The following is a 12,482-nucleotide window of genomic DNA, read 5'->3' as shown; positions in this document are numbered from 1 at the left end:
TGGAATTTTAGAGCCATAATGCATTGGAAGAGGGGGGGCTGCGAGTTTTGATAGCTAGATCTCTACAAGTAATCAACAAAACAACTTGGAACTCCTTAACATGATCACAACAATTTCATTGTAACGTCGTTACATCTTTTGAAAATAGATCTGCAGACTGCTGTGCCTTTAGCTAGCTACGTGTTTTAGTAGGACTAGAGGTTAGAACGCTTTTAACAGCAAAGTTAGCGACAGTTACTTGCTTGCTGTTGAGCGACAACTTCATATTTAACATTAGCCCAGTAAGTTAGCTAGCTAGCTACTTGTTGTAAATACCAGGGCTTGTGCTCAAACTGTTACAGGGTCTGATGGCAGTACCAGGCATTTAAGTCAGTGGTGAACATGGCAGGACTAATGCAGCATCAAAAGTTTTGAGTCAGTCACGTGGCCATAGTTAGATAGCTCCCTTGCCGGTGCACTATGCACTGCCGCTAGCTATAGCTAATGTTAGTAACGCAGTTACAGCCTAAAATGGGTCTAGGCTAGCTAGTTTCAGTTCACATAACCTGTTGGTGAAAGTAATGGTAAGCTGTACTTTGTTACTGTTTTACCATGGCACTCCAATTCGATAAAGTACGTGGCAGTTTAGCAATCGACAGGAAGTTCACACAATCAAATCAAATCAAATCAAATCAAATCAAATCAAATCAAATCAATTGTACTTTGCTCATGTTTTGGTTAATAGTCGTACTTCATTTTATGTATTTTCAGGATCTACGTGACGGACTGTGAGCTGGAGGGGCAGCTGGCACCTGCATGGGGGATAAATAATGGTGAGAACCATAACATACATAAATAATACACGTTACGCTACTGCTACTGTTGTGTTGAAATTGCTGGACTGTACTTAGCTAATAAAGTTTCCCTTTTCTCTGACAGAGACAACACCTTCCCATGTATTTCCTATGCTTCAGGGCCGGATTAATGCAGGGGCTTACTGGGACTGTGCCCTGGCCCATGGGGGGCCCAAGAGGAAGCAAAATAAAATAAAAATAAAAATATATACAGTATACTGTTTATATCGTTCGGAATGTATTCAGACCCCTTGACTTTTTCCACATTTTTTATGTTACAGCCTGTTACGTTATGTTTGGCGTAAAAGCAACACAGCTGAACACACCATCCCCACTGTCAAACGTGGTGGTGGCAGCATCATGGTTTGGGCCTGCTTTTCTTCAGCAGGGACAGGGAAGATGGTTAAAATTGATGGGAAGATGGATGGAGCCAAATACAGGACCATTCTGGAAGAAAACCTGATGGAGTCTGCAAAAGACCTGAGACTGGGAAGGAGATTTGTCTTCCAACAAGACAATGATCCAAAACATAAAGCAAAATCTACAATGGAATGGTTCAAAAATAAACATATCCAGGTGTTAGAATGGCCAAGTCAAAGTCCAGACCTGAATCCAATCGAGAATCTGTGGAAAGAACTGAAAACTGCTGTTCACAAATGCTCTCCATCCAACCTCACTGAGCTCGAGCTGTTTTGCAAGGAGGAATGGGAAAAAATTTCAGTCTCTCGATGTGCAAAACTGATAGAGACATACCCCAAGCGACTTACAGCTGTAATCGCAGCAAAAGGTGGCGCTACAAAGTATTAACTTAAGGGGGCTGAACGCCCAATTTTTCAGTTTTTGATTTGTTAAAAAAGTTTGAAATATCCAATAAATGTCGTTCCACTTCATGATTGTGTCCCACTTGTTGTTGATTCTTCACAAAAAAATACAGTTTTATATCTTTATGTTTGAAGCCTGAAATGTGGCAAAAGGTCGCAAAGTTCAAGGGGGCCGAATACTTTCGCAAGGCAAAGGTAAGACGGGACCCAACCCAGGCACCATCACGTGAGACGGGACCCAACCCAGGCACCTTCACATGAGTTGGGACCCAACTCAGGCACCTTCAGTGAGTCGGGACCCAACCCAGGCACCTTCACGTGAGTCGGGATCCAACCCAGGCACCTCCACGTAAGACGGGACCCAACCCAGGCACCTCCACGTAAGACAGGACCCAACCCATGCACCTTCACGTAAGACGGGACCCAACCCAGGCACCTTCACGTAAGACGGGACCCAACCCAGGCACCTTCACGTAAGATGGGACCCAACCCAGGCACCTCCACGTAAGACAGGACCCAACCCATGTACCTTCACGTAAGACGGGACCCAACCCAGGCACCTCCACGTAAGACGGGACCCAACCCAGGCACCTCCACGAAGAGTACATTTTAAGATCTGAGAAAGAAGTTTCGGTAGTAAAATCAAAGGACAGCATTATTTCCATTCTTAGGGATTTGTTCAAGACTCTTTTGCCAAAAGTCCCCATTTTTAGCCTGTGTTAAAATGAAAGCGATAGACTTTATCAACTGCATTTCATGGTTAGTGATTGACTCAATGGTCCGTCACACAGCCAGCCAAAATGGTTAGCGATTGAGTCAGTGGTCCGTCACACAGCCAGCCAGATGACAGATATCTCAGAGAGCAGTTAGTAACAGAACGTACCCCATCTCTAAATAGCCGTGACCAACTGAGCGTGTGTAGCTATTGAGGGCATTTTGGGGTCTCTTTCACAAAAGAACCCCGGGGATAACCATCGCGCCCCTCCCGTCCCTACCACCCTCCGATACAGACCAAATGCTCACTATCCCAGGCGAACTTTCCCAAAGCATGCTGGGAAAGACAATGGCAGGCCTTCAGCCGATTGGTTCCACCTTATTACCAGCTTGTAATCTTCTCATATCCTTGGATGGGCCCCGTGGACCAGGAGTCAGAGAGACAAACAACACAGTTCCCCCGTCCTCTGATTGCTTTGATGCATTTCAGTCATTTCCTATGAAAAGACCGGCTTGTTAGAGTTGTATTGTTGTCTGCACCTGTTTGCCTACAGGGAGACATGCAGAAATATAGTCATTTGGCATCTGTTGAATCCCATTAGAGCTCCCAAGCACATTTTAACACAGAAGACAGTTCAGGCCTTTAAGGTTTTTGTTTTGTTTTGTGTTTATTGTTGGGCTGGGAGGCATATTGCCTCAAGGTGTTTGCTCAAAAGTCCATTGTATCATCAAATGTTATGCCTATTAGATGTGAGACACATGTAACTTTACACAATCTGGTTCTGGACATAAAAAAAGGTTTCATTTAAATGTTGACTTCGAGTATCTTGTTACACATGGAACATAGGGTTATTATCATAGATTTTTATTTTATAGGTCTACTTATTTATGAGTTAAAGTGCATTCAGTCTTGCTGGGTGTTCTCAACCAACTGACCCATTATTAAATAATGTTCAGAATGAAATGAAACTAAAATAATAATAATAATAATAATAATAATTGAGAGATAAAATATTTGGAAAACATTTCAACCTATAATATGTATTTTAAATGCAAGTGTTACATGTTTAAAAGGAGAAAAAAATATATCTATATTCAGCTAAATATAACCACCATTTTGTTTTGTGTACAACTGAGAGACAGTAAATGAGGCGCCAGTGTTTGGAAAGTGTCAGTACTATGCCATTTTATAGTATTATAACAAATCAATCACTCAATAATTCGATCAAATGTTGTTTTATAAAGCCCCCTTTTTACATCATCAGTTGTCACAAAGCGCTTTACAGAAACCCAGAGAGGAAGTAATGCAGAATCATAGTGGCTAGGATAAACTCCCCTAGAAGGCAGGAACATAGGAAGAAACCTACAGAGGAATCACTCTGGTCACAAGTCATGTGTTTTCTGTCATCAGACAGGTGCTCTTCAGCAGTAGGCTTTATCAAATCTATTTTATAAAAACCTTTTTTTCCATCATCAGTTGTCACAAAGTGTTTTACAGATACCGAGGCTAAAAACCCCCAGAGAGAAAGCAATGCAGAGGCAGAAGGAAAAAAAGGTATTTTGGAGTGGACCAGCTTGTCCCTTTATCTAAATTTCCTCTTCCAATGAAACCAATCCACAGTGACTGAGTGTCTGCGATGATCGTAGCTAATTCTATCAAGTGAGAGAGAAAGGAGATCAATCACAACCCTAAATGACTTTTTAATTGACTCCATTAAAGTGAAAACAGTTTTTTTGAAGCCGACACCGATACGTCGTCTGTGGTTGGAGCTAATCTCATGCTGTGAAGCGTCTCTTGTTAGTTTAATCGGCAGGGTGGCCGTACAATGATATCCATTTACACTGTATTAATAACACAATGGGATTTATTATGTTTTTGGTTTTGTCTGGTTTGTTAAATGCAAGAGATAAAATGGTAGCGTTTTGATTTAGTTATTTCTTTCCGTACCATACATCTCTTTCAATTCGGTTTCTGTACGACCTCGGTGTCAAAGAAACGTTTTGTTCGTTTGCTTCAAAAGAAACAGAACTCATCCATGAACCCCTTTTTCTATTTACAGTCCTCTCAGGTTGACTGTTTACTTTTCATCGTGAATGGAGATCATTTGGCCCTGGCATCTTCCTCTCTCTCTGTCTCTCTCTCTCTCTCTCTCTCTCTCTCTCTCTCTTTCTCTCTGTCTCTCTCTCTCTCTGTCTCTCTCTCTCTCTCTCTCTCTCTCTCTCTCTCTCTCTCTCTCTCTGTCTCTCTCTCTCTCTCTCTCTCTCTCTCTCTCTCTCTCTCTCTCTCTCACTCTCTCTCTCTCTCTCTCTCTCTCTCTCTCTCTCTCTCTGTCTCTGTTGTCTGTGCCCCAGGAAATGGATCTGACACAGATAGACCATTTAGCTTCCAGGTGCAGGACCATGGACCCAGCCTCCGTTGGACGGCTTGGCCCAGACGGTAGGCACTCAAGCCTCCATAAAGACTCTAGTATTCCTCCCTTTGCTTGGGAGCCACCGGTGTTCCTGCACTGGTCCAGGCTCATCAAAAGGCCCCTGGGGGTTTAGGCGTTTTAACTGGGAGGCGGATGTGCCTTTCTTAAGCACCACATCAAGCTCACTTTTCTTTTCCCTTTAAACGATTAAGAGAGGAGTAGAGGAGGTGGTGGTGGTGGGGGGGGGGGGGGGGGTAGAGGTGGTGGGAGGGAGTAGAGGAGGTGGTTGGGGAGGGGAGTAGGGGGGGGGGGGGGAGTAGAGGAGGTGGTGGGGGGGTGTGTACTTTTCTGATGGACACCAGGTTCTTTCTTCCCTCCTTCATTCACTGTTTCACTCTCTTCTGTGGTGTGTCTGTGTATGTCTGCGCAGGTGTCCCTTTTAGGCTAGCCTCTATATCCCTCTCTCTCTCTCTCTCATTCCTTTTACAAACACAACACAGTGTTTTAATAGGAATGTAATGGTTCTACTGAACACAGTGTTTTAATAGGAATGTAATGGTTCTACTGAACACAGTGTTTTTTTAACAGGAACATCAGGATTCTACTGATTTCAATACTGTTCTGCCTAATACCCACACCTCCTGGCTTTAACAAGGTGAGATAAGAGGTTGGAAATCACACACACACACACACACACACACACACACACACACACACACACACACACACACACACACACACACACACACACACACACACACACACACACACACACACACACACACACACACACACACACACACACACACACACACTCACACACACATCCATCCTGGCTGCCTGCACTCTGTTCTCCTGCAGGTGCTGTGAGTGTGTGTTTCCTGTCTGTGGAACTCCATTCAGCCTGGACCACAGTAGTAGGACCGCCCACCGGAGTGCTGGCAGGGAAGAGAAGCGCCTCCACACACATAGTTCACTCACAGAAAGACAGGAGAGAAAGAGAGGAGAGAAAGAGAGGAGGGAAAGAGAGGGGAGTGAGAGAGGAGAGAGAGAGAAGAGAAAGAGAGGAGAGAAAGAGAGGGGGAAAGAGGGGAGTGAGAGCGAAAAGAGAGAGGAGAGAAAGAGAGGAGAGAAAGAGAGGGGAGAAAGAGAGGAGGGAGAAAGAGAGGAGGGAAAGGGAGGGGAGAGAGAGAGGGGCGTGAGAGAGGGGCGTGAGAGAGGGGTGTGAGAGAGGAGAGAAAAAAGAGGAGAGAAAGAGAGGGGAGAAAGAGGGGGGAGAAAGAGAGGGGGAGAAAGAGAGGAGAGAAAGAGAGGGGAGAGAAAGAGAGAGGAGGGAAAGAGAGGAGGGAAAGAGAGGAGGGAAAGAGAGGGGGGAAAGATAGGGGAGAAAGAGAGGGGAGAGAAAGAGAGGACAGAAAGAGAGGGGAGAAAGAGAGGAGGGAATGAGAGGGGAGAGAAACTGAGGGGAGAGAAAGAGAGGAGTCTTATCTGTCCTCACCCCCTGTCTTCCTATCTGTCCTCATCCCCTGTCTTCCTATCTGTCCTCACCCCCTGTCTTCCTATCTGTCCTCACCCCCTGTCTTACTATCTGTCCTCACCCCTCTCTTCCTATCTGTCCTCACCCCCTCTCTTCCTCTCTGTCCTTCCCCTGTCTTCCTATCTGTTCTCCTCCTCTCTTCCTATCTGTCCTCATCCCCTGTCATCCTATCTGTCCTCATCCCCTGTCATCCTATCTGTCCTCTCCCCTGTCCTCCTTTTTGTCCTCCCCTGTCCTCCTATCTGTCCTCCCCCTGTCCTCCTATCTGTCCTCCTATCTGTCCTCCCCCTGTCCTCCTATCTGTCCTCCCCCTGTCCTCCTATCTGTCCTCCTCCTGTCACCCTATCTGTCCTCATGGCAAGCAGGGTAAAGGGTAGAGGGAGGGAGGGAGGGAGGGAGGGAGGGAGGGAGGGAGGGAGGGAGAATTAACAGAAAAAAGGCATAGTGAGGCTTACTTCCATAATCATTTCCCCCTAACCCTAATCCTTACTTCCATAATCATTTCCCCCTAACCCTAACCCTTACTTCCATGATCATTTCCCCCTAACCCTAACCCTTACTTCCATGATCATTTCCCCCTAACCCTAACCCTTACTTCCATGATCATTTCCCCCTAACCCTAACCCTTACTTCCATAATCATTTCCCCCTAACCCTAACCCTTACTTCCATGATCATTTCCCCCTAACCCTAACCCTTACTTCCATGATCATTTCCCCCTAACCCTAACCCTTACTTCCATAATAATTTCCCCCTAACCCTAACCCTTACTTCCATAATCATTTCCCCCTAACCCTAACCCTTACTTCCATGATCATTTCCCCCTAACCCTAACCCTTACTCCCATAATCATTTCCCCCTAACCCTAACCCTTACTTCCATAATCATTTCCCCCTAACCCTAACCCTTACTTCCATGATCATTTCCCCCTAACCCTAACCCTTACTTCCATGATCATTTCCCTTTCCCTGGCCTTTTTTGGTCTGTTATGAATGGGACATCTGAGGGTTTGCAGCCCGACTTAATGCAGTCCCGCCAGGCAGCCTTCACCTGTGCTACAAGTCAATTGGTCTGTTGTTGGTTTTCCTGGACCTCTGCCCAACCCCTCCGTATAAAGCCAATTGGGTTAGTGTATACTAGGCTATAGCCTCTCACAATGGAGGGAAAAGAGCAAACATTAACAATTAGCTCAACAGCACGCCCATACCACCTATTCATCTGTAGCCAGCTAAATGTTTTCAATTACCACTCTGAGAGCGTCCATGCAAACGCTGTGGATACCTTGTGCCTACCCTCTGTTTATCTATCTAGTGTCTGAATGGTACTCTAGTGAAGGGTGAAGGATTCACAAATGTTACAGTACAGTGGCACGTTCCTGCAATCTTGTCATAGCCAGTTTTCAGATATTATTGAATGGCTGCGAGATCAACACTCACTGTATTGCAAAATGATACAATGAGGCACTGATAAAGATTTTGTTTTACCGTATTTCAAGTACTAGCATCACCATAAAGCTACCGTGTTTTTTTTACAGTACTGTATTTTTTCACTACAGTACTTTCTCTGTGGCTTTACCGTAAACGCCTATAGCAATGAATTCATCCGCGTCCTCTCTGTCCTTACCTGTTACCTACTGGAGGCAGAGTGCGAGTCACACAGACACAGACACAGACACACACACACACACACACAGCTCGTCAGTTTATTATGTCATTCTACGGACGCTCTCCCATTGAGAGTCCTCAGTAGCTGTCATTCCATAGTCTGTCCTGTCTGTCTGTCCTGTCTGTCCTGTCTGTTCTGTCTGTCTGTCTGTCTGTCTGTCTGTCTGTCTGTCTCTGTCTCTCTCTCTGTGTCTCTGTGTCTCTCTCTCTCTCTCTGTGTCTCTGTGTCTCTCTCTCTCTCTGTGTGTCTCTCTCTCTCTCTCCGTGTCTCTGTCTCTCTCTCTCTCTGTGTCTCTGTCTCTCTCTCTCTCTCTGTCTCTCTCTCTCTCTCTCTCTCTCTCTCTCTCTCTCTCTCAAGCCAACAATGAAACTAGCATTGACTAGCATCATGACTATCAGAACCATTCATATTTTCATGTTTTTCTGAATGTATTCTCATTGACGAGAGTTAAGGAGAATTTCAAGAGTGGCACAGCAGTCTAAGGAAACTGCATCTCAGTGCTAGAGGCGTCACAACAAACCCTGGTTTGATTCCAGGCTGTATCACAACCGGCCGTGATTGGGAGTCCACTAGGACGGCGCACAATAAGCCCAGTGTCGTCCGGGTTTGGCCCGGGGGTTAGGCCATCATTGTAAATAAGAATTTGTCCTTAAAACTGACTTGCCTAGTTAAATAAAGGTTAAATAAAAATGTATTGAATAATGTAAACTTGTGTATTCCTCACGTCTTGAATAATACCTCTTGAGGTTGCGCGTGAACACTCGCCCGACAATTGCCCCCCTCTAAGCAGGGCAGTGTAAACAAAACTGTCTTGCTGAGCCCAACATTCAGTAAAGATGGCAGAGAAACAGCTGAAATGTATAGACAGTTTCACGATATTTCAGACTTGTTTTATTGAGTTTTCACCCTGTAATTCCAGTAACAGCTTGAAGTTACGTTGTGAAATTGTCGTCGTAGCTTTAAGAAAGGAAAAAGCACAATGGTGTTTCTTCCGAATTGGATGCTCTGAGCCACCATCCAAACAAGAAACCTGCAGCAAGAAACCTAATCAACTCACTAGGGAATGTTCAATGTTTTCAGTCACAATTTTGGATTTACCTCATATAATGACTTCCATATTATTGATCAAACGAAGCTTTGGTTTGTTCTAAGGTAACTGTAACTGTTTTTATGTTCGTATGAGGGGTAAACGTTCATGTTTGGGGGAGGCAGGGAGCCTAGTGGTTAGAGCGTCCCAGAGTTGACGAGGTAAACATCTGCCTTTCTGCCCGTGAACAAGGCAGTTAAACCGTCATTGTAAATAAGAATTTATTCCTAACTGACTTGCCTATAAAGGTTAAATAAATAAAAAATGAGAAAATAAAACATTAAATTGCCTGCATATATTTGTGAATTGTTACACTCTTCAAGAGTATATTATGGTTAGGTTTGGATTATTCAAATGTAGCTAGCTAATATGTTTTAGAGGAAAAGATGCATGCATTGTTGAATAGCTTGCATGCTTCCTGGCTAGTGGTGATACTGATATTAACTGTACATTTGGAGCTACAGAGCAATACTATCTCTTTGCCAGCCACATTGAAAGGTAAAGGCAATAATATCTCTTTGCCAACCACATTGAAAGGTAAAGGCAATAATATCTCTTTGCCAACCACATTGAAAGGTTAAGGCAATACTATCTCTTTGCCAACCACATTGAAAGGTAAAGGCAATACTATCTCTTTGCCAGCCACATTGAAAGGTAAAGGCAATAATATCTCTTTGCCAACCACATTGAAAGGTAAAGGCAATAATATCTCTTTGCCAACCACATTGAAAGGTTAAGGCAATACTATCTCTTTGCCAACCACATTGAAAGGTAAAGGCAATAATATCTCTTTGCCAACCACATTGAAAGGTAAAGGCAATACTATTTCTTTGCCAACCACATTGAAAGGTAAAGGCAAGGATGCCATGTAAATTGAAAAGTTTATGTACATATTATGTCAGTTGAAATCTCGTCGTGCTGCCTCTCCTTAAATGCTTGTTGACGAGAAAAGCCTCTTTGTTGTTTTCTACACCATAGCATCACCACCCCTGACTTAGCTACTTTACAGAGGAGAAATGTGGTGACTTTGACTGAGATACGTGGTTATCTCACGTAGCTACCTTAAAAGATGACTAACTTTAAGTCAACTTGGATAAGAGCGTCTGCTAAAATTATTCAAATGTAAAAAAAAAAAAAAAAAAGTAACATTAAAAAAAATCTGTGTGTTTTGTTCAGAGAACAGAGCAGGGTTTCTCAGTGTCGGGTCGGGTCTGGTTGGGTTTGGTCGGAGTCCAAGAAGCAGCAGCGTGAGGAGAGAGGAGGGAAGCATTTAACTCACTTCCCTCTCTGTCTGCCTTGTCATTCTCTTCAGACAGCCAGGGGGGGGGGGGGGGGGGGGAGAAGTGAGTTAAAGGAGTACTGACTCTCACAGAGACTCACAGAGGATGAAGAGAGGAAGAGATATCAACAAGCAGAGAACTCTGGAAGACTTCTGAAACCAACACTGAAACAAACTGGTGCTCTCTTACTGACTGACTGACCCTACAAACATTTTTCACCAACCAAGGAGGGATTCAACACCTGACCAGATGTACCAGAGGTCAGGGCAATGCACAGGAATGGAGGGTTAACGTTTGACTGAAGAGGAATAAGCAGAACTGAACAACGTATTGAAGACTGAGCTTTTTTAGTGCACTTTTTTTCTGGTTATCGAAGTTAACCACATTTCGGTGTGAACCATGAACGTTCTACCTAACCCCATGATCAGGTCTCACCAGGACCAGCCTCTTCCTCTCTGCTCCCCAGATCCCTACCTCCAGGATTTCTCCTCCTGGTATCCCCCAGGGCTAGGTGCTGATCATGAGAACAGGCTGGGGGCCATGGGGGCACTAATTGGGCGTGAGAGACCAGGAAAACCCCCAATGGAGCTGAGGAGGAAGATCAACAGCCGGGAGAGGAAGAGGATGCAGGACCTGAACGTCGCCATGGACGCTCTGAGGGAGGTGATGGTGCCTTACGCTTCCTCCTCTCCTTCCTCTTCGTCCTCCTCCCAGGGGCCACACTGCAACCAGCAGCAGCTAGGACCCCAACCCGGACGCAGGCTCTCCAAGATCTCTACCTTGGTCCTCGCCCGTAACTATATTCTCCTCCTTGGCTTGTCTCTGCAGGAGATGCGTCGGCTCCTTGGGGAGGTCAGTGTTGGGGTGGGGGTTAACGCAAGGCCCGTCCCCAGGCTGCTCCTGGCCGGGGGGTGGCCCCTTTTAACCGGCCCCAGTCAGCTACTCCTTTCCTCCGAGTCTCTCCTGACCTCTGCCTCCTCCTCCAAGTGTCCTCTTCTGCCCTCTGGCCACTTGGAGGGCCACATGGTCCCGGTGCAGTGGGGCTCAGCTGGGGTTCCTGGAGGGCCACTCTGCCCCTGTGTGGTGTGCACATTACCCAGGTTCAGCCACCCTAGCCCTGGACCCAGGTTCAGCCACACTAGCCCTGGACCCAGGTTCAGCCACCCTAGCCCTGGACCCAGGTTCCCAAAGTGAAGCCTGGCTGGGACCCAGATCAGATGTGGTTTGGTATGAGGTTGTCTTCTGCTCTGCTCTTCTCTACTCCATCCTAAAATTATTCATTTTTTCTGAGTGGACAGACTTCTGGTTATGGACACATAAGAGTTTACTTTTATTACTTTTGAATGAATTTTGTCTTTCTCATGTCTTTGACTAATTCAGATTTTCACAATGTTGAATTTGTTGTAATGGATGCTTGTCCACTGTGTTTCTTGGACTGTGGTAAGTGAAACTTAATATCTTTTATATTTTATAAATCAATTCTATTTTATAAGATAAGAGATGTTCTAACACAGCAAAGTAATTGTCATTTAATATTTACTATTTACTATAAAGTTATTTCAAAAAGTGTATTTGAATAAAGTTATTTAAAAAAAGTGGATTTTCTGTAAAAGTGTTTACTCACACTTTTACTTCTCGGCTTCTGTGATTAGTGACGGTGTGTGTGTGAGTGTGGGTGTGTGTGGGTGTGTGGAAGTGTGTGGAAGTGTGGATGTGTGTGTGTGTGTGTGTGTGTTTGTGGGTGTGTGCAAATGTGTGCGGATGTGTATTGGTGTGGATGTGTGTGTCTGTGTGTGTGTGTGTGTGTGTGTGGACGCCTGTGTGTGTGTGGGGGGGGGTGTGTGTGAGTGTGTGAGTACGTGTATGTGCATCTGCACCTCAGCAATATCAATATCTCTTTCTCATCATCTCCTCTCCCTTCGTCAGGGATTACAATAATGACTCAAATACTGTTGATCCATAAGGAATAACGATAATGACTCAAATACTGTTGATCTATAAGGGATTACAATAATGAGTAAAATACTGTTGATCTATATGGGATTCCAGTAATTACTGATCCATAAGGAGACCCCCCCCTCCCCTTCCCTCTACCACCCCAAATAGTTAACCAGTCATATTCTGTTTAGCAGTAT

General features: G+C 44.9%; 1 protein-coding gene across 1 annotated transcript; it reads left to right on the top strand.

The window, feature by feature from the left end:
- Positions 1-10,746: 10,746 nt before the first annotated feature.
- LOC139406193 (oligodendrocyte transcription factor 1) lies at positions 10,747-11,541 on the top strand. Its single transcript, XM_071148697.1, has 2 exons — positions 10,747-11,432; positions 11,502-11,541. Exons 1-2 carry the CDS (start codon positions 10,747-10,749, stop codon positions 11,539-11,541), a joined length of 726 nt encoding a protein of 241 aa, XP_071004798.1.
- The last annotated feature ends 941 nt before the right edge of the window (positions 11,542-12,482 follow it).

The sequence above is a fragment of the Oncorhynchus clarkii genome, chromosome 3 (genome assembly GCF_045791955.1).
Source record: "Oncorhynchus clarkii lewisi isolate Uvic-CL-2024 chromosome 3, UVic_Ocla_1.0, whole genome shotgun sequence".
NCBI classification, from domain to species: Eukaryota; Metazoa; Chordata; class Actinopteri; order Salmoniformes; family Salmonidae; genus Oncorhynchus; species Oncorhynchus clarkii.
The sequence above is the reverse complement of the archived record's forward strand: the minus strand, read 5'-3'. Positions and strand labels throughout refer to the sequence as shown.

Coding starts and splice junctions, on each gene's coding strand:
- LOC139406193 (XM_071148697.1), top strand. CDS start 10,747: ATGAACGTTCTACCTAACCCCATGATCAGGTCTCACCAGGACCAGCCT. Junction 11,433..11,501: donor CCACTCTGCCCCTGTGTGGT/GTGCACATTACC, acceptor CCCTGGACCCAG/GTTCAGCCACCCTAGCCCTG.